At 36.8% G+C, this 23299-nt stretch overlaps 1 protein-coding gene across 2 annotated transcripts in view; it reads left to right on the top strand.

Annotated features, from left to right (window-relative positions):
- LOC120634824 (nephrin) overlaps positions 1-23299 on the top strand; it is a 391882-nt gene that overhangs the window by 4804 nt on the left and 363779 nt on the right. For both annotated transcript variants that reach the window (XM_039905648.1, XM_039905647.1), the window contains exon 2: positions 20403-20640. In XM_039905648.1, the coding sequence (XP_039761582.1) occupies positions 20601-20640 (40 nt within the window). In that variant the 5' untranslated portion in view covers positions 20403-20600. The remainder of the gene's footprint in view (positions 1-20402; positions 20641-23299) is intronic.

Below are 23299 nucleotides of genomic sequence, written 5' to 3'. Positions count from 1 at the left end.
GGGGTCGCCATTCCAGCACCTTTAGACCCAACGTCCATCGGTTCTCCGAGCTATGTGCCCCGCCCATTGCCACTTCAGCTTCGCAACTCGCTGAGCTATGTCGGTAACTCTAGTTCTTCTACGGATCTCCTCATTTCTGATTAGATCACGTAGAGACACTCCTAACATAGCTCTCTCCATCGCCCGCTGAGTGACTCTGAGCCTTCTTATGAGGCCCATAGATTTGGAGCGTAAGCCCTAAATTTCTATACACTTCAAACCTGTATGCACTCGAATGATGCAAAGATACCTCGCGGCGTCTTAGTCGTTTATCGAATGTCTGTGTTTCGAATAAAACTCATAGTTCGTCTAATAAACGTATTAGTAGTAACTAGGTACAGACCTGTATGGAACGAACGATGCAAAGATACCTCGCGGCGTCTTAGCCGTTTATCGAATGTCTGTGTTTCGAATAAAATTCATAGTTCTTCTAATAAACGTATTAGTAGTAACTAGGTATTATATAACCGCTTATGTAGAGAACTTCACAAACTCAAATATTTTGACTTCTCCAAACGAATTGGGTAGCGAAGTTCGGAAATTAAGACCACTTTTACGTTAACAAAACTTTTGTATTCATTACAAAAATACAAAACTTTGTATAGCTTTGAAATTACTTTAATTTGAGCTAATTTGTAGGTAAATTTAATGGCGATGAAAATCTTGTAGCAATCACTTAGTTTTGGAGTTAATGACCGTTCTTTTTTGTGGAATACCCTCGCATATAGACACGGAAATACTTTGCGGGTTACGTAAGTACAAGTGTTCGTTTGTATTTAGGCGACGGTTTTCAATATACCATCAGGGCCAAAAAGGCTTACCTGATTATATTACGTACTAGCTTCTGTCCGCGACTTCGCCTGCGTGGACTTCAGGATTGGGTCCAAAGCTTCGGTCTTTCACAATTTTTACCTATGACGAGAACTATTTGAGAGATCGGTATAGAAAGTATGTCCTTTTCCATAGCATAGGTGACATGCATACCAAATTTCAATGCTGTCTCCCCGCGGCTTAGCTCTTAATAAATTTTCCATTTTCCCTCGGGAACTACTTAAGGGATCGGGATAAAAGGTAGCCTATGTTCTTTTCCATGTCAAAGGCTACATTAATGCCAATTTTTATCCAAATCCGTTCAGCCGTTATTGCGTGATTGACTAACATCCACACTTTCAAATTTATTATATTTTTTTTTATTCCACTACAAGTTAGCCGTTGACTGCAATCTCACCTGGTGGTATGTGATGATGCAACCTGTTAGTGAGTATGGTAGTCATACCCCTAATCGGTTTACACGCGACATCGCACCGGAACACTAAATTTTTGTCGGTAAAGTGGTAACTAGTCACGCCCAAAGCCATACCAGACATAATTAAATAATATTTGGATAATCCCCATCAATAATAATTTAAAAAAAAGAAAAGGTAAAAAATATAGGTAGCCTATTTGCTAGGTGAACATAATAAGAACTATCTCCGTTCCAAATTTCATATTATGTTTTATATTAGCAGAAGTTCTATAAATGGTAATAACAGTCAATATAGGATAAAAACGAACGATATAATAACGTCAAATAAATTGATATTAAACTCATATTTACCCAATACGTAATATTATATTCACAAAATAATATGAAACTACTCAAATAATACAAAAACAGGCAAACATTGCGAATGTAGTTAATAATACAAATATGTACTACGAACTTACCTGTAAACATGTTATATAGGCTTAAGAACGAGTAACGAGTCTCCTCCCACAGTGAGAAGGGGTTAAGGCCGTAGTCCACCACACTGGCACAGTACGGATTTGTGGGCTTCACACACCTTTGAGAACATTATGGAGAATTCCCAGGCATGCAGGTTGCCTCACGATGTTTTCCTTCACCGTTGAAGCAAGTGATATTTTAATTGCTTTTAACGCACATAACTTGGAGAGGTGCGGGCTGGGATTCGAACTCGGCCCCCCTAAAACTGAAGTCGAGCTCCTACCGACTGGGCTATCACCGCTTATATATAAGAACATAAACATTTATAATATGCTGATAAACATCCAGACACTGAAAAACATTCATTTTCATCATACAAATAGTTTGCAGTAGCGGGAATCGAAGTCACAAAGCAGGGTATGTCCGGCGGGCAAAGCCGAGGGCAAAGCTAGTTGTGGTATATTTATAAGGTTTTATAACCTAATTGATGAGGCAGCCGTGATAGAAGCCTTACAAATGTAGCGCCGGAAGGCAGAAGCTGTATTAGCGACGGTTTTATTCTTTGTAACATGTTTTTACGTAAAGGTTTGATACAATTGAATCAAACCTTTACGTAAAAACATGTTACAAAGAATAAAACCGTCGCTAATACAGCTTCTGCCTTCCGGCGCTACATTTGTAAGGCTTCTATCACGGCTGCCTCATCAATTAGGTTATAAAACCTTATAAATATACCACAACTAGCTTTGCCCTCGGCTTTGCCCGCCGGACATACCCTGCTTTGTGACTTCGATTCCCGCTACTGCAAACTATTTGTATGATGAAAATGAATGTTTTTCAGTGTCTGGATGTTTATCAGCATATTATAAATGTTTATGTTCTTATATATAAGCGGTGATAGCCCAGTCGGTAGGAGCTCGACTTCAGTTTTAGGGGGGCCGAGTTCGAATCCCAGCCCGCACCTCTCCAAGTTATGTGCGTTAAAAGCAATTAAAATATCACTTGCTTCAACGGTGAAGGAAAACATCGTGAGGCAACCTGCATGCCTGGGAATTCTCCATAATGTTCTCAAAGGTGTGTGAAGCCCACAAATCCGTACTGTGCCAGTGTGGTGGACTACGGCCTTAACCCCTTCTCACTGTGGGAGGAGACTCGTTACTCGTTCTTAAGCCTATATAACATGTTTACAGGTAAGTTCGTAGTACATATTTGTATTATTAACTACATTCGCAATGTTTGCCTGTTTTTGTATTATTTGAGTAGTTTCATATTATTTTGTGAATATAATATTACGTATTGGGTAAATATGAGTTTAATATCAATTTATTTGACGTTATTATATCGTTCGTTTTTATCCTATATTGACTGTTATTACCATTTATAGAACTTCTGCTAATATAAAACATAATATGAAATTTGGAACGGAGATAGTTCTTATTATGTTCACCTAGCAAATAGGCTACCTATATTTTTTACCTTTTCTTTTTTTTAAATTATTATTGATGGGGATTATCCAAATATTATTTAATTATGTCTGGTATGGCTTTGGGCGTGACTAGTTACCACTTTACCGACAAAAATTTAGTGTTCCGGTGCGATGTCGCGTGTAAACCGATTAGGGGTATGACTACCATACTCACTAACAGGTTGCATCATCACATACCACCAGGTGAGATTGCAGTCAACGGCTAACTTGTAGTGGAATAAAAAAAAATATAATAAATTTGAAAGTGTGGATGTTAGTCAATCACGCAATAACGGCTGAACGGATTTGGATAAAAATTGGCATTAATGTAGCCTTTGACATGGAAAAGAACATAGGCTACCTTTTATCCCGATCCCTTAAGTAGTTCCCGAGGGAAAATGGAAAATTTATTAAGAGCTAAGCCGCGGGGAGACAGCATTGAAATTTGGTATGCATGTCACCTATGCTATGGAAAAGGACATACTTTCTATACCGATCTCTCAAATAGTTCTCGTCATAGGTAAAAATTGTGAAAGACCGAAGCTTTGGACCCAATCCTGAAGTCCACGCAGGCGAAGTCGCGGACAGAAGCTAGTACGTAATATAATCAGGTAAGCCTTTTTGGCCCTGATGGTATATTGAAAACCGTCGCCTAAATACAAACGAACACTTGTACTTACGTAACCCGCAAAGTATTTCCGTGTCTATATGCGAGGGTATTCCACAAAAAAGAACGGTCATTAACTCCAAAACTAAGTGATTGCTACAAGATTTTCATCGCCATTAAATTTACCTACAAATTAGCTCAAATTAAAGTAATTTCAAAGCTATACAAAGTTTTGTATTTTTGTAATGAATACAAAAGTTTTGTTAACGTAAAAGTGGTCTTAATTTCCGAACTTCGCTACCCAATTCGTTTGGAGAAGTCAAAATATTTGAGTTTGTGAAGTTCTCTACATAAGCGGTTATATAATACCTAGTTACTACTAATACGTTTATTAGAAGAACTATGAATTTTATTCGAAACACAGACATTCGATAAACGGCTAAGACGCCGCGAGGTATCTTTGCATCGTTCGTTCCATACAGGTCTGTACCTAGTTACTACTAATACGTTTATTAGACGAACTATGAGTTTTATTCGAAACACAGACATTCGATAAACGACTAAGACGCTGCGAGGTATCTTTGCATCGTTCGTTCCATACAGGTCTGTACCTAGTTACTACTAATACGTTTATTAGACGAACTATGAGTTTTATTCGAAACACAGACATTCGATAAACGACTAAGACGCCGCGAGGTATCTTTGCATCATTCGAGTGCATACAGGTTTGAAGTGTATAGAAATTTAGGGCTTACGCTCCAAATCTATGGGCCTCATAAGAAGGCTCAGAGTCACTCAGCGGGCGATGGAGAGAGCTATGTTAGGAGTGTCTCTACGTGATCTAATCAGAAATGAGGAGATCCGTAGAAGAACTAGAGTTACCGACATAGCTCAGCGAGTTGCGAAGCTGAAGTGGCAATGGGCGGGGCACATAGCTCGGAGAACCGATGGACGTTGGGTCTAAAGGTGCTGGAATGGCGACCCCGCACCGGTAAACGCAGCGTAGGTCGGCCCCAAACGAGGTGGACAGATGACATCAGGCGAGTAGCTGGGAACCGTTGGAGGCAAGCGGCCCAGGACCGTGCATTGTGGAACTCCCTACAAAAGACCTATGTCCAGCAGTGGACGTCAATTGGTTGAGATGATGATGATGATGATGCTCCAAATCCCTCCCTAGTATGAGCGTTCGACTGTGCCAGCGTTAAAAGGACTGGATTAATGAATTTGGTCATCACATCAATCCATTAACATTAGTTGTGGTATATTTATAAGGTTTTATAACCTAATTGATGAGGCAGCCGTGATAGAAGCCTTACAAATGTAGCGCCGGAAGGCAGAAGCTGTATTAGCGACGGTTTTATTCTTTGTAACATGTTTTTACGTAAAGGTTTGATTCAATTGTATCAAAGTTTTTCGTTAATGAATGAGGTTGTTAGAACACAAGCAATCTTCATAGCGAAACTAAAAATCTAATATAAATTTAAAAAATGTTTTATTTATTTAATGTTAGGTGATGGTGAAACCTGCATTCGTTAACTTAAAACTAAAGCTAGGTGGGTTCCAAACGCGCCCTGGTCTAAGAAGGGCGCACAACAAATTTACCCAGGTTTTTTTTTAATCACCACATCAAACTCGCATTAATATTTAGCTATGAAAGGAGAGCAATTCATACCGAAGCATTTTTAACATACATGTAATCCTTAATAGTGTAATAGGATTTTTCTAATAGCTTACGTTTTATATAAACTTTGAACTTATTGAGAGACATCTCAAGGTTTTCATCTGGTAATTTGTTAAAAAATGATATACCCTTATATATTATATATCACCTTTAAGTAAATAACAAATTTTATGCAGCCCAGTAAACTGCACTAAATGATTATTTTTACTTCTAATATGAATATTGTGACAGTCCAGTTTTTTTAGAAATGTTGTTATATTTTTATGTAGATATACTTACATATGTTTTCCTAGATCACATTTCTGCTTGAGCGCTTAAATTCGTAGTTTCACGTGAGGGTAGCCGCCTCCAAAACCGTGAGACTTTTTGCTTGCCAAAACCAGAACTAATCTCTGTCAATATAGTCTTATGTATCGATTGCAATTTCTTGATAATTGCTTTAAATACTCTCAATTTATATATTCAGCGATAGCATATCTAGTGTTAAGCTTAAGTTAAGAGATAGTTAGTTGGCCCGGCCACCGGCACTGGGCCTACGACGGCCCAGTGCCGGTGGCCGGGCCGTCGGCTACCCTGGGGCTGGGGGGCTACCCTGCTTTCTGAGTTCAAGGTTGTGGTTTCGATTCTTAAAAATGGAAAATGTTTGAGTGATGAACATACTGGGTGATTATCTGCATAGTATAAATATTTATGTATATTATTCATAAAAATATTCCTCAGTTATCTTAGTTCCCATAACATAAAAAAAAGTACGGAAATCCTTTGTGGGGATGGGTATATGCTTTTATAACATGATACCGAAGGTAGTATTAGATCTACCTTTACCTACCTTAAACAATATATTAAAACACATTTTACAAACCGGCTCTTCTCAGTTGAATCTGCCTTCCGAACTGGTGGTAGAATCACTACAAACAGACTGACTTCACGTTTCAAAAGTGCTAATGAACTAGGCCTTACTTGAGATAAGTGCATTTGAATTTGAATTTTGACAAGATACGCTTACTTTGGGGCAAGATGGCGATGTGTGTATTGTTGTTGTATATTTAGTCTATTTCAGTATTTAGTATATTCGACAGTGAATTCTATCGAATTACCTGTTTACGTATTAGTAAACTACCTAACCTTTTGGAAATTTGACTCATCCGCAGCCGGTTTAGTGGGATTGTGTAACTATTTTAATCTGTGGCTAACGCCGCGACGCCATCTTTCAAATACCCTAATTTCCGGTGACACACGCATTAACTGAGGTGTACAAGATTCATTTTGAATATATAAACTTGATTAGCGACTTTTTTTATAGGGATCCGTAATGAAAAAATAAATATGCAATATGTTTGTTGTAGTTGTTTCGTAAACCAGGCATTTTCTCGTCTTATCTCTAACCAAAAAGAAGACGGCGAATAGAGGTCCCCTGCTGGCCATATGTCTTTTTTTATCATCATCAACCCACTGGTATGGCCTGGCCTCTCAAAATCCAAGGCCCCTCGCTGGCCAAGTGGGGAAAGTCTTCCTAATACCACGCTCTTGTGCTGTTTTTATAACAGCGTTTTCCTGCGACTCGTTTGATGTCATCTTTCCACCTAGACGACGGTCTACCAATGCTGCGTTTACCGGTGCGAGGTCGCCAACCCAGGGCCTTGGGACCCCAACACCGATTGGTTCTCCGAGCTATGTGACCTGCCCTGCATCTTCAGCTTCGCGACATATTGAGCTATTTTATAAATTTAAAATGCATATAAAAATTTTCGGAAACAACAGTATTTGAACCTGCGACTCGGGCAACCGCGGCCTGAGCGCTATCACCAATTAAGCTACGGCTCTCCTACCGTCGATGTCGAAATTAGTATTTAATGCCTTTCACATCAGTCTTATAGCGACTATAGCGTCATCTAGTAGGAAACGTTGCAGTTTCGATCTACTTTTTCAAAGGTCCATATTACAATGAGACACGTTTGAAACAAGAGATGACATATTGCTTTTTTTTTTTTAATTTTAATATCCATTTTAAATTTATAAAATTGATAATTCCTCCAAGTGTAGGTAAAAAATTATAATAATATTGAACTATGCCGGTAACTGTGATTCTTCAACAGATCTACTCATTACTGTTTTGATTATGTACATATGCTCCGAGCATAGCTCTCTCCATCGCCCGCTAAATGACTCTGAGCCTTCTTTTAGACCCATAGTCACCGACCATGTTTTATTTCTATTATTAATGCGATTAATTTTCTATTTTCAATTAAATAATACTAATGGTATAACCTCTGAGGAGTTTCTGAAATATTAAGGTAGGGCGAATTGGTAAACATTGTCTAACTTTCTAAACACATGTAGATTCTCGCATATAGAACATTTATGAATGGAGATTGATCTTTAATTTTGTAAATAAATAAATATAATAATAAATATACTACGACAATACACACATCGCCACCTAGCCCCAAAGTAAGCGTAGCTTGTGTTATGGGTACTAAGATGACTGATGAATATTTTAATGAATTATATATACATAAATACTTAGAAAATACATATAAACACCCAGACACTGAAAAACACTTAATGCTCATCACACAAACATTTTCCAGTTGTGGGAATCGAACCCACGGCCTTGGACTCAGAAAGCAGGGTCGCTGCCCACTGCGCCAGTCGGCCGTCAAAATTAAAGTATTTGGTTGCGTGGATCGTGATGTTATAAGGCCATCAAACTGTATGAATTGTATTTCGCTGTTTTTCGATTAGGGACAACATGTCACTGCGTTCTAAAATTTCCAAAGAAAATTTAATACGCAGGAATCATCCATATGTTGGATGTCTGTTTTTTTTTAAATAATAACCTTGTCTGATGATTTTTTTTTTCTTCTGATCTTTGGTGCAGTCGTTCGGAAGTTATTCGCATTCATACATTTCGGCTATTCATTTGGATAATCATTAAATGTGGTCATACAGTAATTTGATATTAATTAAATTTTGATATAACGCACATTGCAATAGATAACGTAACGCCCCTTTTTAGCATTGTCAACTCGTTTTATTCAAAGCAATCTGGCTTGAGTCACATATTTTCAATAGCAGTTTCCCGCGACTTCTTTTGAACCTCATCCTCTTCATATCAACCATGCCTGGCCCTCATAGCACGGGTCTCTCCCCACAATGAGAACAGGTTAAGGCCACACGTCTACCACGCTAGCCCAGTGTGGATCGGTGGACTCCTTACATTTGAAAACATTGTGAAGAACTCTCAGGCATGCAGATGCATCTCACGATGTTTTCCTTCAACGTTGCAACAAGTGACATTTTAATTGCTTAGTATTTGAACTTATTTGTTAATTATAATAAACTTGTAACAGGAAGATTTCTGTACATTTAATATATTTTGAAAATTTTGACCGGAGGATGCTTTATAATCGATACTATCGACAGACAAACAAACCAAAACAGATTTTTATTTAATTGTTGTTTGTCTGTCTGTCTGGGCATCACGTGAAAACTACTGAAAGGATTTAAATAAAATTTGGTACAATGGTAGCTGATATCCCAGGTCAACATATAGCATACTTTTTATCCCGATAAACAATAAGTTTCTTCCGGGATATGGGATGAAATTTTTTATCAATTTTACTTCATATCTCCATTAAATTTGCACCGATTTTAATAATTCTTTTTTTATTTGACAGTGTGTACTACTAAGCATGTATTGTCTAATTTTAATGAAGATCTGATGAATATAGTTGGAGATCAAGGACATAATTCTTCACAGATAACAGCAAGTCGCAAGGCATATAGGACCATATATACATATACATATACCATCCTACTAATATTATAAATGCGAAAGTATGTGAGAATAGATGGACGGATGGATGTATGTCTGGATGGATGTTTGTTTCGTTTTAACGCCACAACGAATGAACCTATTCGGCTATAATTTGGCAAAGATACCTACAGTATAGTAGTATAGCTCATAGGTTTCTTTTTATCCCGGAAAAGCCAACAGCTTCTACAGGATAGCATCGCTATTTTTTCCCATTTGTGTTTCAAAATCCGCGCAACGGAGTTTTAGATTGACGTGGTTTTTTGGATAGGTATAATTGACGTGTTTTTTTTTAAGTCGACTTATTCGCGGACGAAGTCGCGCGGGTTCGCTAGTATTTAATAATTATTCAGTACTAGCTGTGGACTGCAGCCAACAGTGTTCAATTATCTTAATATATATAAATCTCCTGTCACGATGTTTGTCCGCGATGGACTCCTAAACTACTTAACCGATTTTAAATTAAATTGGCACACCGTGAGCAGTCTGGTCCAACTTAAGAGATAGCATAGCTTAGATCTTTAATTATAGTCGCAATTTCATTTTATTGCAAATTATTTGTCTATAATTAATTGACAGTCACATGTTATATATATATATATACTACTATGGCTTTGATATAATATAAGGCTTAGCGATACTGAATACATTAAAAACAAAATCAATCGCAGACGAAGTCGCGGGCAACAGCTAGTGTATTATAAGTATTTATGTATATTATTCATAAAAATATTAATTAGTCATCTTAGTATCCGTAGCATACGCTTGCTTTAGGGCTAAATGGCGACATATACGACGACAATAAACACATTATTGTCGTCGTATATTTATTTTTTATTTACTTCTCACTGACAGGAGAACCGTGCCGTATAGTGGGCGGTTGGGTTAATGAAGATGATGTTAACATTTATACTATGAAGTTGAGCATTTATAACAAGTGTTTCAGTAAATTTATAAAGTCGGTAAATGATTAAATGAAGATTAAGATATTTATGTTCATGACATTGAGTTGGTGGGTATTTTGATATAAAAACACTGCATTATCGATGCACGGCAGTCCTACATGGACTGTAACGATGCAAAGATACCTCCCGGTGTCTTAGTCGTTTATCACAAGCCAGTATTTTCAAATTCAAATCATAACAAAAAAAAACGTGTGCGTGTACACGCGTTAGAAGTTATAGTTCTTTGGCGTAACAAGATAAAAATCTTTTCAATAATTTTATCTTACTTCTTATTCTACGTTTGTATACGATATTCAATACGTTGAAGTTTTATTATAAAGCAATATCAACCAAGTTTCACTGAACATTAAAATTTGAGATTTTTGAACAATTGAATCAATGAAATTACCGGAATCAGGCCGTAGAATTTGACAATTGAAAGTGTACACTGTCGAGCGTTATAGCTTACTTCAGGTTGCCGGTTTTTTGTGACCCCTCTCACTCGGTTTCGCAACTACCTTCATCCTGATGAAATCGCGTAACCAGTGCGCGCGCATTTTACATCGTATAATTTCACTCGCATGTTTTTTTTCCTAACGACGCTAAAGAAGTATAGTGTTACAGTAAATTTATAAAGTGGGTAAATAATTAAACTTTTTATATCTATCAATTCATATTTGCGAGATATTTTATTAAATTGGTTAGGATTTTTACAAATATCATTAAAAACCAATGTTCATGACATTGAGTTGGTGGGGTATATTTATATACATACGGGTGCGTTTTCGATACACTTCAGTCCTACATGGACTTGAACGCTGTCTTAGTCGTTTATCAATAGCTTCAATAAACATAATACTTTTCTGTAAGAAGGTATACACCACGCGCGGAGTATTTTGCCACCGAGATCAAGGTAGGTAACCCGAGTACACAGGATGTGTATCCTAGCATGGAACAGGTTCTCACTTAGCGGTTACGACGCTTCTTAATCGTAATCAAGCGAGTTTCATTCCCACGATCTTTTTAGATTTATTGTGGTTTCATACATATAAAGTTGTTACTAGTTCTACCAGTTTTGATTACGGTGAAAGTTTATTTTTATTTGAGGCGCGTTTTATTTCATATATCTCGCTTTTGTTTTTCCCTATCCCTACTAATATTATAAATGCGAATGTAAGTTTGTTTGTTACGCTTTCACGCAAAAACTACTGAACAGATCATCATGAAACTTTGTACACATATTCCTGAAGGTATTAGAAGTAATATAGGATGCTTTTTATCCCAAATTAAGCTCAGTTCTTTTGGGAGAGGGGATGAAAGTGTTTGACGATTTTACACCATAACTCCAACAAATTATAACCGATTTAAATAATTATTTTTGTACAATAGAGATTATAATATGTGTTTAATTTTGCCCAAACTTTGTGTAGATCTGAATGTGGTTGGAGATAGAGGACAGAACTCCTCAGCGTACAGCAGCAAACCCCTCATTTAAGTCTTAACGATACTGAATACTTTACATTTTTGTAGAACTACAACTAAATGAAACGCCACATCAAAAAACAAAATCAAACGCAGATGAAGTCGCGGGCAACAGCTAGTAAACTATAAATAAATATACTACGACAATACACACATCCCCATCCAGTCCCCAAGTAAGCGCTGCTTGTATGGGTCCTAAGATAACTGAAAAATATTTTTTATGAATAATATTCATCAATATTTATAATATATAGATAAACACCCAGACACTGAAAAACATTCAAATTTTGTATGCATGTCACCTATGCTATAAAAAGGACATGTACTTTATATACATATCTCTCAAATATAGTCCCCGTGGTAAGATTACAAATTTTTAACGAGCGAAGCTTTAGACTCAATTCAAAAATCCGCGCGAGAAGAAGCTAGTAACTTTATCTATAATATTTGGTTGAGGGATGTTAATAGACTAATAAAATTCAAAATTCATTTATTTTAAGTAGGCCCAGTTTATAAGAACTTTCCAGTCAGTCTGTTTGTAGTGACTCTACCACCGGTTCGGAGGGCAGATTCCACCGAGCCGGCAAGAAACTTAGCAGATTGCTCTTTTTCAACATAATTTTACAGTTTACAAATTTTTTAAATTCACTATCTTGTGAGAGATGAAACTGAGCCTACTTTCAAGCAGCCTTGTCGTTAAGAAATTCATCAATGCGAGTTAAGTAAAATTGGCACAAATGAAACAGTTTATTAGAAACTCTTGTTAGTCATTAGGTATATAAATAAAGACCGCGCGTGGGATTCCATACCTTTTAAGTTTATTGTGAAAGTTGCTAAACTATTCGTATGTAATATAGTTTTTATATGAGCACACCCAAAACGGGAAGTGAAGAGTAAAAATTAGAAAATAATGTTTCCTGTAATTCCATCGAAATTAATGTTTAAAACTTGAAAATTTTACTGTTTATTAGGTTTGAAAGTAATTAATATAATATCTACTTTCATTTAAATTCTTGTTTCGTTTCTCTCGATTAGTTTGGTTTCTTGTTGTTTATTATGGGACTAGCCTTTGTGTGCGGCTTCGCTCTTATTCTGTTTTGCTCGTGTTTCTTACTTCAAACCTTATTTTCCCCCTTAGTTAATGAATTTTAAGTCATATTTTGACGACCTCCCTGGCGCAACGGTGAGCGCTGTGAATTTAAGTAGGAGGTTCGAGTTCCGGCAGAGGAAATTCGGGAATTTATAATTTCTGGATTTCCTCTGGTCTGGTCTAGTCTGGTGGGAGGCTTTGGTCGTAGCTAGTTACAATCCTACCGACAAAGACGTGCCGCTAAGCGATTAAGTGTTTTGAAACAAGTGCTATGAAATAAATAAAAACAAACCACTAATAAATAAATTAAAAGGAGTTATAGCACAGCCCTGAAGATTTTAGTTGTAATATTAATTATTAAATTCATTTAAGTATTCAGCAGTTTATACATTGTAGCCTCCACCTGCAATCTTCCGTAACTAAAGATTTTTCTTCTTGTTTCTTTGTAATATTGTTTCTTTATTATTTTCTTAATTGTTTGATAAAAAGATCACTAAAAATAACTACAAGGCTGTTTACAGTAGAATATGACATGTAAAAAAAAATTGACTATACATACAATTTTACTGTTAATTTGTTATGTTTATGTGGTGTACAATAAAAGTGTATTCATTCATTCAATTTTGTGTCCACTAACTTAACGATTAAAGAATACGAACTAACTACTGTGCCAACGGGGATAATATAACTGGCATAGATACAAATTAACGAAATGATAAATTATGTTGGAACATCTGCGACAACTAACAGCACGTGCGACACGTTGGTCCTACTATAAATATATAATATTTTGGGACTGTCATTCTGTCCTTCATATTCCCATATCGCGTAGTTAATTCTCATTATAAAGCTTCATAAGATTTAAGTTATTTTGACGGTCGATTGGCGCAGTTTGCAGCGACCCTGCTTTTTGAGTCCAAGGCCGTGGGTTCGATTCCCACGACTGGAAAATGTTTGTGTGATGAGCATGAATGTTTTTCAGTGTCTGGGTGTTTATATGTATATTATAAGTATTTATGTATATTATTAATAAAAAATATTAATCAGTCATTTTAGTACCCATAACACAATCTACGCTTTAATTGGGGCTAGATGGCGATGTGTGTATTGTCGTAGTATATATATTATTTATTTATTTATTTATTTTGTTTGTTATTTACATCTAATATTTTTTTATTGGATAGAAGCAGGCGTTACTTTGCGGAAATCCATAATATATTATGAAAATTAAGCTTAATTTGCTATACTCCGCGAACAGCAGGAAAATCTGTATGGTGTAATTTATTATTTCTTCAATCCGTATACTCCACACCAAACAGATCCAATATACAGATTACCGGTATCTTTTTCGTTTTTAAGGTAACAAACCTTAGAAGTGGGCGCATAACATTCGTTCTTCCAAATGGTCGGAGATTTCACCCCGCTTAAAAAAAATAAAGGCATTCAGAACGCACATAACTCGAAAACGCTAGATTTGCATGTCGGGCATCGAATGCGGTCCCCCTGCAGTTTTAACCACAACGCTTCAGTTAAATAATTAATATGTCCTTATTCAACCAGTTCCAACATGGCTACCGAAACTTAAACAGTTTTATCAGAATGTTGAACACATGTGCATAAAGTCATACGACGCGGGAGATCGCGCTGGGGGTATTGTATTTAGACATTTATATATTACGCATTCGCGAAACGTGTTTTAGGCCGTTAGATCCATAACTATTGTTTTTTTTATTCCACTACAAGTTAGCCCTTCTAACCTAGGTAAGTGATGATGCAGTCTTAGATGGTAGCGGGCTAGCCTGTTAGGGAGTCTGTATGGTAGTCATACCAGTCTTTGCACCTTCGGGTGTCCCCCTATGAGCTGCGCTCTCTGATGCGAAAAAGATCTGCCTTGCAATCTTACACCGACATGGTAAACTCCATCCTGAGTGACCTCAAGAAATTCAACAATACTTAGTAGATTAAAAATTTTTAGTAATAATTATTATAAGTGTGTAAATTTTATAGTTTTAGTTTATCTATGTGTATAGGAAGTACAGCCTGGCCGATGTATCAAATCGCAGAAGCAGGGATGTACTTTTCTTTTTCAAAAATTGTATCTTACGAAACTGTTAATTATAAGCATATAAAATAAGATAATGTAAGAAAACTAAATTAATAAAAAAAAAAAAAAGTCTTTGTCGGTAGGGTAGTAACACACAGCCAAAGCGTCCCACCACACCAGACCAGAGCAAAATTCAGAAATTATAAAATATACTGCCGGGAATGGAACCCGGGACCTCCGGGAGATACTAAAACAATTAAACGTTGTTAGATATGAATAAGGGGGTTTCTTTTACTTAAAAGTCAAAATAGTTTTAATATCTAATAATTTATTACTAAGTTTTGTTATAAGAGAGCTGATTCTAAACTTTGACGAAATGTTTCTCATTTTTCTTAACGTAGTGTTACAGTAAACTTTTGATAACTATAAACTTATAATTGCCAGATATTTATGTTCATGACATTGAGTTGGTGGGTATTTTGATATAAATACGAATTATCGATGCACCGCAGTCCTACATGGACTCGAACGATGCAAAGATACCTCCCGGTGTCTTAGTCGTTTTTCAGTAGAAATTTTGACTGAAAATAAAATCGATAAAAAAGAAACAGAGATGAGGGCAAGTGGATACATTTTTTTCATGGCACTGAGATGATGGTGGTAACTCCATTCACATATATAAAGCATATCGTAAAGTGGTCATCGGGCGGCATTGGTTATTTAAAATAAATAAATAAAAAGCAATACAAACCAACCATTTGGTTGCCACGTGCAGCGAGTTCCCACGTACATGTGGTGCCTTCGCGAAATGTGGCTTATAGCTGTTTCAAGGCGTATTGTAATAGGTACTTTTGATGCTGGTACTACTTGCTGTACTTTTTTGTTCGCGGTGCTAGATTCGTCAAGTTATGTCACAGCCTGATGGATCTTACAGTTTATACTCTCATGTCTCTCTTAATCGTTTTTTCTCCTTCTAACTGACAATATAGTTTTGTATTCGCAAGTTGTGGCAGTCTTTAAGTGGGTCTACAATATTACATTTATATGTTTTTAATTTTTTGTTTAGTTTTATAAGAGTTGTTGTTGTAACCTGTTGATTGTCCATTAAATAAATTAATAAATAAATACGTTACATAAATTCGAACGGCTGAGTTCGACTCCCAGCACCTCGCACCTCTAACTATTCTGTTCCCTTTTTTATTTTTTACAAATTAGCCTTCGACTGCAATCTCACTTGATGGTAAATGATGATGCAGCCTAGGATGTAAGCGGGCTAACCTGCTAGGGAGTATGGAAATCATTCTCCTAATCGGTTTCTACGCGTCATCGCACCGGAACACTAAATCGCTTAGCGGCACGTATTTGTTGGTAAGGTAGTTAGTAACTACACGGAAAACAAATCGAAAAAAAACAGAAATACGAATTGCAAGACTGCCTCCGCCGCGCTAGAACCTGGAACCTCCCACTTATAAGCTGGGCTCGCCAGTGCGCCATGCAGGTTGTCTTGTGGTATTTTGTACGAGAAACGACCCATGCCTATTCAAATAAAATTTGCATACAACCTTTCGAGAAGAACCATATATATGAGGCAAAACGTAAAAGAAAATATATAAATGTGGGTGTAATTTGTAATTCCTAATAATACGTTATATAAACACCCGAAAAACCTACGAGTTCGCGACGCATACACAAAAAGCCTTAAACAAACGGACAGACAGACGGGGAGACATAATAATTGCCTCTCACAAATGTTGGTCCACCTACATATTGTTTTATTGGTGTAGCCCAATTTATAAGCTAAAGCGAATGCAATTAAAATTGAGCTTAATTTGTTATACTCCGCGAAAAGTAGGAGAATCTGACCGGTGTAACTTTTTTCAATCATCATCATCATATTATAAACCAATTACCAGACCACAATTAGAAGGGGTTAAGGCCGTAGTCTACCGCGCTGGCCCAGTGCGGATTGGTGGACTCCACACACCTTTGAGAATATTATGGAGAACTCTCAGGCATGTAGGTTTCCTCACGATGTTTTCGTTCACCGTTGAAGCAAGTGACATTTTAATTGCTTTATGCGCACGTTTCTCAGAAATGTTAGAGGTGTTTGCCGCGGTATCACCACTTCTCTTAACATACTCCGAACCAAATAGATCTTCTGCAATTAACTCTCAACACTCCGACAGAGGAGTGAAATTAACAATTGCTAAACAGAACAAAGATTTTAAATAACAGTGTAGAGATACACAAAGCAAATTAAAACTTAATGTTCTTTGTATACCATGGAACTCTGCAAAGTAAAGCCTGCTGCGATCAAATATTTCCAACGCGAATGTATGGAAGGAATAAACGTTGATATAACCTGAGGCGTAGGTGCTAAGCCTCATTTGCCTGTTATAACACCAATAAGCACGTTGTTCAGACCGGAAAATATCAATGCTGCTTGGAAGTAGAAATAAACATAGCATTAGAACTTTTTTTATTATGCCACTACAAATTCACCCTTAAATGAAGCCAGTGGCAAGCATAGGTATGCACAGAGTATGCAGATAATATAAAATGAAGAAAATCTCCAATACGAGTTATAAATACCTAAGGGTAGGCTTTTTGTAACTCTTACAATGCCTAACCTTAAGTTTTTTATAACTCTTACTGGAGATTTTGTTTATTTTATATCATCTGTATACCCTGTGCATACCCTCTATGTACGCCACTGAATGCAATCGCATGAGCTTATAATCAAGGTCAGGGGAACCTGTTAGAGGTATATATGACTGTTATATTAAAACCATAACCCTAATAGGTTTATACGTGACATAGTATCTGTTTACTAAATCGTCGGCAGCGGCATGACTTTGTTGGAAGGGCGATAACCAGCCACGGCCAAGGCGTCCGCTTTAAGCTTATGACTTGGGCTATACGAAACCCGCAAGTAGGCTACGCGTGGGTTAAAAAGATAGTATGTCGTAAGCCAATACAAGTTTTAAAGAAACACTTAATGACTTCTGAGTGGGATTCGCTACTGAGGTCAGCCCATTCAATGTTTTGCCTGAGATTGAAATCAAGGTGGACTCTAAAATCCGAAGTGAATCTGAAAGACGTGATTGCCGGTGTTATTAGAAGCAAACGAGACTTAATACTTACGCCTGAGGTTGATGGGCTTGTTACTTTTATGGCCTTCGAAGTTTTTCTAGTTAACATGCGATGTTTTCAGGCAAACTGGTCCATCAATTTTAATAATAATTAACAAATAACAACAGCTGCATATCTACATCTGAAAATGTTAACAGTAATCAGATACGGAAAATACACACACAAACACACAAACACACACACGCACACACACACACACACACACACACACACACAACACACACACTATATATATATAATCACAACCCAAAAATATCTTATTTAGTGCACCACCTACCTCTTTTCTATGTTTTTTCCTTTTACGCCATCGGTTGCCTGGAAGAAATCGCTATGTAGCGATAAGGCCACCAAATTGTACTCTCTTGATTTGTATTTATATCTTTGTAACTACTTTTTGTTTCTTTGGTGTACAATAAAGTGCATTCATTCATTCATTCATTCATTCATTCATTCATTCGTTCATTCATTCATTCATTCATTCATTCATTCATTCCGTCATTCATTCACAACCCAAAAATAATAAGTTTATGAGCATTTTTGTAAGTAACTCATAAGAAGGGCGATAAAAAGTAGATACAAATAGTTTTCTATATAATATAGGTATCCCTAAGGGCGACCGTTGTGACATAGTACCTGATTGTGTTGTGAGATTTAGGTATCCGTATAAATTTATTTCCGTGTAGAAGTGCCCTTATACATGTTCTATAAGATAAAGAATACATTTCATATTTTCTTTTACGGTCAAAGTGATTTAACGTCGGTAAAAATTTACAACCCAAATGCTAAACTACTAAAAAAAAGCAAATAAAAAGCGACTTAGTCTTGCGTTTGGCGTAATTTGTACTATGTCTTTGGCTATAAATTGCCTTTTACGAGATATCGATTTTATAGACAAAATCGTAAAGTATTAAAAAAGTCTCATTCTCCAGCTTACGGTGCACTCGTAAAGATTCTATCACTTTAATAAATATGGATAACTATTTTATGACTTGGGATTTTGGGGGTACTTTGTTGAGACCGGTTCTCAAAAGTTTTGCTAACGGTTTCACGTGCGTACAGACTGACTACTATATAACCTGGTGGTCAGATACATTATAGATAGTAAAGTGATAAACGACTAAGACACCGGGAGGTATCATTGCATCGTTCGAGTCCATGTAGGAGTGCCGCAACCGGAGATCATGCTGTTACCTAGCCCTTATAATTCCAGAACGCTCACTACTGGGCCAGGAGCTCTCGAGACTAGACTTACTCAGAAGTTAAGCACCATGTAATTACACCAGTTACACGCCCTACAGATCGGTATAAAGCAATATACTACATAGAGGCAGAAATAAACATGGCGGTAGAATTTCCCCGAGCCTTACTACTTATACGTTTAGCCATTTATCAATTGAGTTAATGATGGCCGATTGGCGCAGTGGGCAGCGACCCTGCTTTCTGTGTCCAACGCTGTGCGTTCGATTCCCACAAATAGAAAATGATTTTGTCATGAACATGAATGTTTTTCAGTGTCTAGGTGTTTATCTGTATATGCAAATTCAAAATTCATTTATTTCAAGTAGGCCTAATTAATAAGCACTTTTGAAACGTCAAGTCAGTCTGTTTGTAGTGACTTACCATTATTATAAGTATTTATGTATATTATTCATAAAAATAAAAATATTTATCAGTCATCTTAGTAGGTACCCATAACACAAGCTACGCTTACTTTGGGGCTAGATGGCGATGTGTGTATTGTCGTAGTATATTTATTCATTTATTTATTTAATTTATTAGTTTCTAGGATATGTATGAAAGTTAAATATAATTTAATGTATTTTTAATAACCATAAATAAATTACTACACCTGACAAGAATCATAGACAAGCTGGGTTATAAGAGTTGCCAAGTGAAAATCGATTGGTGAAAGGTAAAAGTATGCCTAGGGATCTCCTATTAGACATTGCCTTGTTATGAAGATGAGTCTCGGTACCCAAGGTAGGTACTGAACCAAGACTCACCATCATCATCATAAAATCAACCGATTGAAGTCCACTGCTGGACATAGATCTTTTGTAAGGCGTTCCAAACTACACGATTCTGGGCCGCTTATATCCAGCGGCTCGCCGCGAGTTTTTTGATGTCGTCTGTCACCTGGTTGGGGGTTGACCAACGCTGCGTTTACCGGTGTAGGGTTGCCACTCCAACACCTTGGAACCCCAACGTCCATCGGTTCTCCGAGCTATCTCCCTCGCCTATTGCCACTTCAGCTTCGCGACTCGCGCTATGTCGGTAACTCTAGTTTATCTACGGATTTCCTCAATTCTGATTTGACCACGAGACAGCTAAATGTAAAAAAAATATGTTTTCTAATCTATTTTTTTTCTTTTCAGAATTTTGCTGACGTGGCCAGCACAATGCGATGACTAAAGAGTTCGTGACAGTGAATTAGTTTAGTTTGGTTTAGTAAATTTGCCAAAGATTAAACAAAAAATAGTGCAACTTTGACAGTGAGTAACGTAAGTGAACGAAAATGTGCAGGTGATTCGCGAGTGACGTTTAAAACGCTATGTGCTGTGAACTTTATCAAAATGTGTCCCAAATTCGGCATAGCGGTCGCCATTTTGTGTGGTAAGTTTAACCTCGTTTTATGTAAAGTATTTGATAAGTAAGAAATCCAGAAAAAACCTTAAAAAATTATCGACCCAACCTATACTACATAACTAAAGGGCACGGTCTCTTCTTTGAATGACAAGGGTTAACGCGAGTTGACTTCTGACAAGTCTTTGAGAATCTCAGGCATTCTCAGCCACACAGGTTTCCAGAAATTTCTCTTGTTTTAATAGTGAAGGAAGTTTGCTTCCTAAATTTAGTTTTTAAGGGCACATAACACCTAAAGTGTTAGAGGTACTGGGATCGAATTCGGTCCCCCCGAAAGGAAAGCTAAAGTCCTAAGATTATAAATGTGTAAATGTGTCTGTTTGTGATGAACCATGAATCATGTGAACCTTGTGAAAAACCAATGCACCGGTTTTGATGAAATTTCGCGCGTATAAGGGGTTAAATAAAAAGCTCTTCGCTTTGAAGTTTCTATCATTAAAAAAAACAACTTTTGTCCTACGACTTTTCAAAATTCAGTATAAATTTAATTCATACAAAACTGACATTACACTGTGAAAACTATACATGTGATTCGACAACGTCGCGTAGTCGGGTCATTGACCACGAGAGACTCGTGATTCGTGCGCCGTTGTCATTTTTACAAACGTTACAGAGTAGTTAAAAGTAGAGAGAGTATCTATGTAAAATGTTGAATATTTAATATTTTGCAAAATATCGATTTAAAGGTAATTCATAGAACAAAAGTTGTTATTTTTAATGTAAACAACTACAGCCTGAGGGCTTTCTGTTATTTTTTATTTAACCCTGTATAGCTCACATCTTGAAGATGGGAATAAAATACTATTTATCTCCGAAAAACACCCGGAAACAGGTTTAATTTAAATATAATCATTGCAATATTCGTAGCGTAAATTGCCTATAGTTAATAGTCCAGCATAATACTGATATGATACTGATGAATTTTACTGATGAATTTTGAATTTTGATGAAATTTTCCATAGAAATAGCATGGATCCTGGTGACTGACATTAAACGAGTTTTAGCAAATACTACTAGCATATATTAGTTCCCGTGGGATTAAATAAAAACTAAACTGACTGACTGAATAACTTTCTACGAATCTTAATACAAATAAGCTATTTCACTTAAAAAATAGTAACAAAAAGAAAATTCTACAGCGTTAAAAAGTAATTATTGAATTTTTTTAATAGAGTTTAATTAATATTTCAATAAATTATAATCGCTGCTCAATCACAAAGTCACAACATCTGTTTGTGCGAACAAAAAAACAGTTGAATAACAATTGTTCCGACAAGTGTTCGGAATTAAAACAATAAAACAGCGGAGGGGTGGGAACGACCCCTTTTTTCGCTTTTAAAAATATTACTAATGCTCTGAAGTGTTTAGGTATTGTTTCTTTTTCAAGCTGAATACAAGCTTGAAGTGCCTTGTGTATTTTTAAAACAATGTTTTCGGGTTGGCATGCAGCGCAAAAAATATTATTTGTTTATTTATTTTTTTAATTTTTTACGTATTTAATGCAACTAGATATTTTATGTTCGGTTTGCTATAATTTATTTAGGAGCTAAAAGTTTTGAGTAATATGACTTTGTTTCATCCACGTTTGCTTAGGGTTTTAATAATCCCGTGGGAAGCGTTTGTTTTTTGTATAAAAGTATCCTATTTTGAACTCCAGGATGCAGGTTGTAAAATGTGCCAAACTTCATTAAATCGGTGGTTCAACCATAGGTAACAAACACACAATGAAACAAACAGAATTATCTGCGCTCTTTTTAATATAACTATGAATAAGACTGTTTTTTTTTTGTTTATCCTTCTTTGTTTTACTAATAGCATTCTCTTATGTAACATTTTTTTTTTTTTTTTTAAATAAATACGACTATACACACATCGCCATCTAGTCCCAAACTAAGCGTAGCTTGTGTTATCGGTACTAATATGACTGATGGATATTTTTATTATAAAGCTAATACTTATAATATACATATAAACACCCAGACACTGAAAAACATTCATGTTCATCACACTAACATTTTCCAGTTGTGGGAATCGAACCGACGGTCTTGGACTCAGAAAGCAGGGCCGCTGCCCACTGCGCCAATCAACCGTCAAAACATTAGTGCCAACATAAGCAAGACGTACTTAAATATACATATAACGCGTGTAAAGCCGCGGGGAGTCCTTAGTTTATGGTATAACCAACAGACGTCCACTGCTGGACAAGTCCTTTGTACGGAGTTATTCTTCCCATTAAAGACATGCCCGGTAATGACCACGCTGGGCGGGTTTGTCGTCGCAGGGCTAGGCTGATCGCACCGGCGTCGCTGCTGCCCGACACCGGTCTATGCCATTGGTTCAGCCTAGCCAATTTGATGTGGTCATGCCGCCACTTGTCGGTTAGACGGCAGGGTGCACCACGGGCAGGCAGTGGCGTGCATAGAGGGTATCCACAGGGTATGCAGATGATATAAAATGAAAAAAATCTCCAGTAAGAGATCTACTTCTTCTTCTGCTTGCGGCTAAGGTTCGTCTGGTCCCTGGTGTCACGTCGACCGGCTACGATCTATTGTGACGCCGCTGTCTAGATCTCCCAGCAAGCATTGGTCACCTTCAGGAAAAGCAGCACTTTCCTTGCTGGAAGAAGTTT

This window comes from Pararge aegeria, chromosome 25 (assembly GCF_905163445.1).
Source record: "Pararge aegeria chromosome 25, ilParAegt1.1, whole genome shotgun sequence".
NCBI classification, from domain to species: Eukaryota; Metazoa; Arthropoda; class Insecta; order Lepidoptera; family Nymphalidae; genus Pararge; species Pararge aegeria.
Note: the sequence above shows the minus strand (reverse complement) of the source record. Positions and strands in the feature narration are given on the sequence as shown.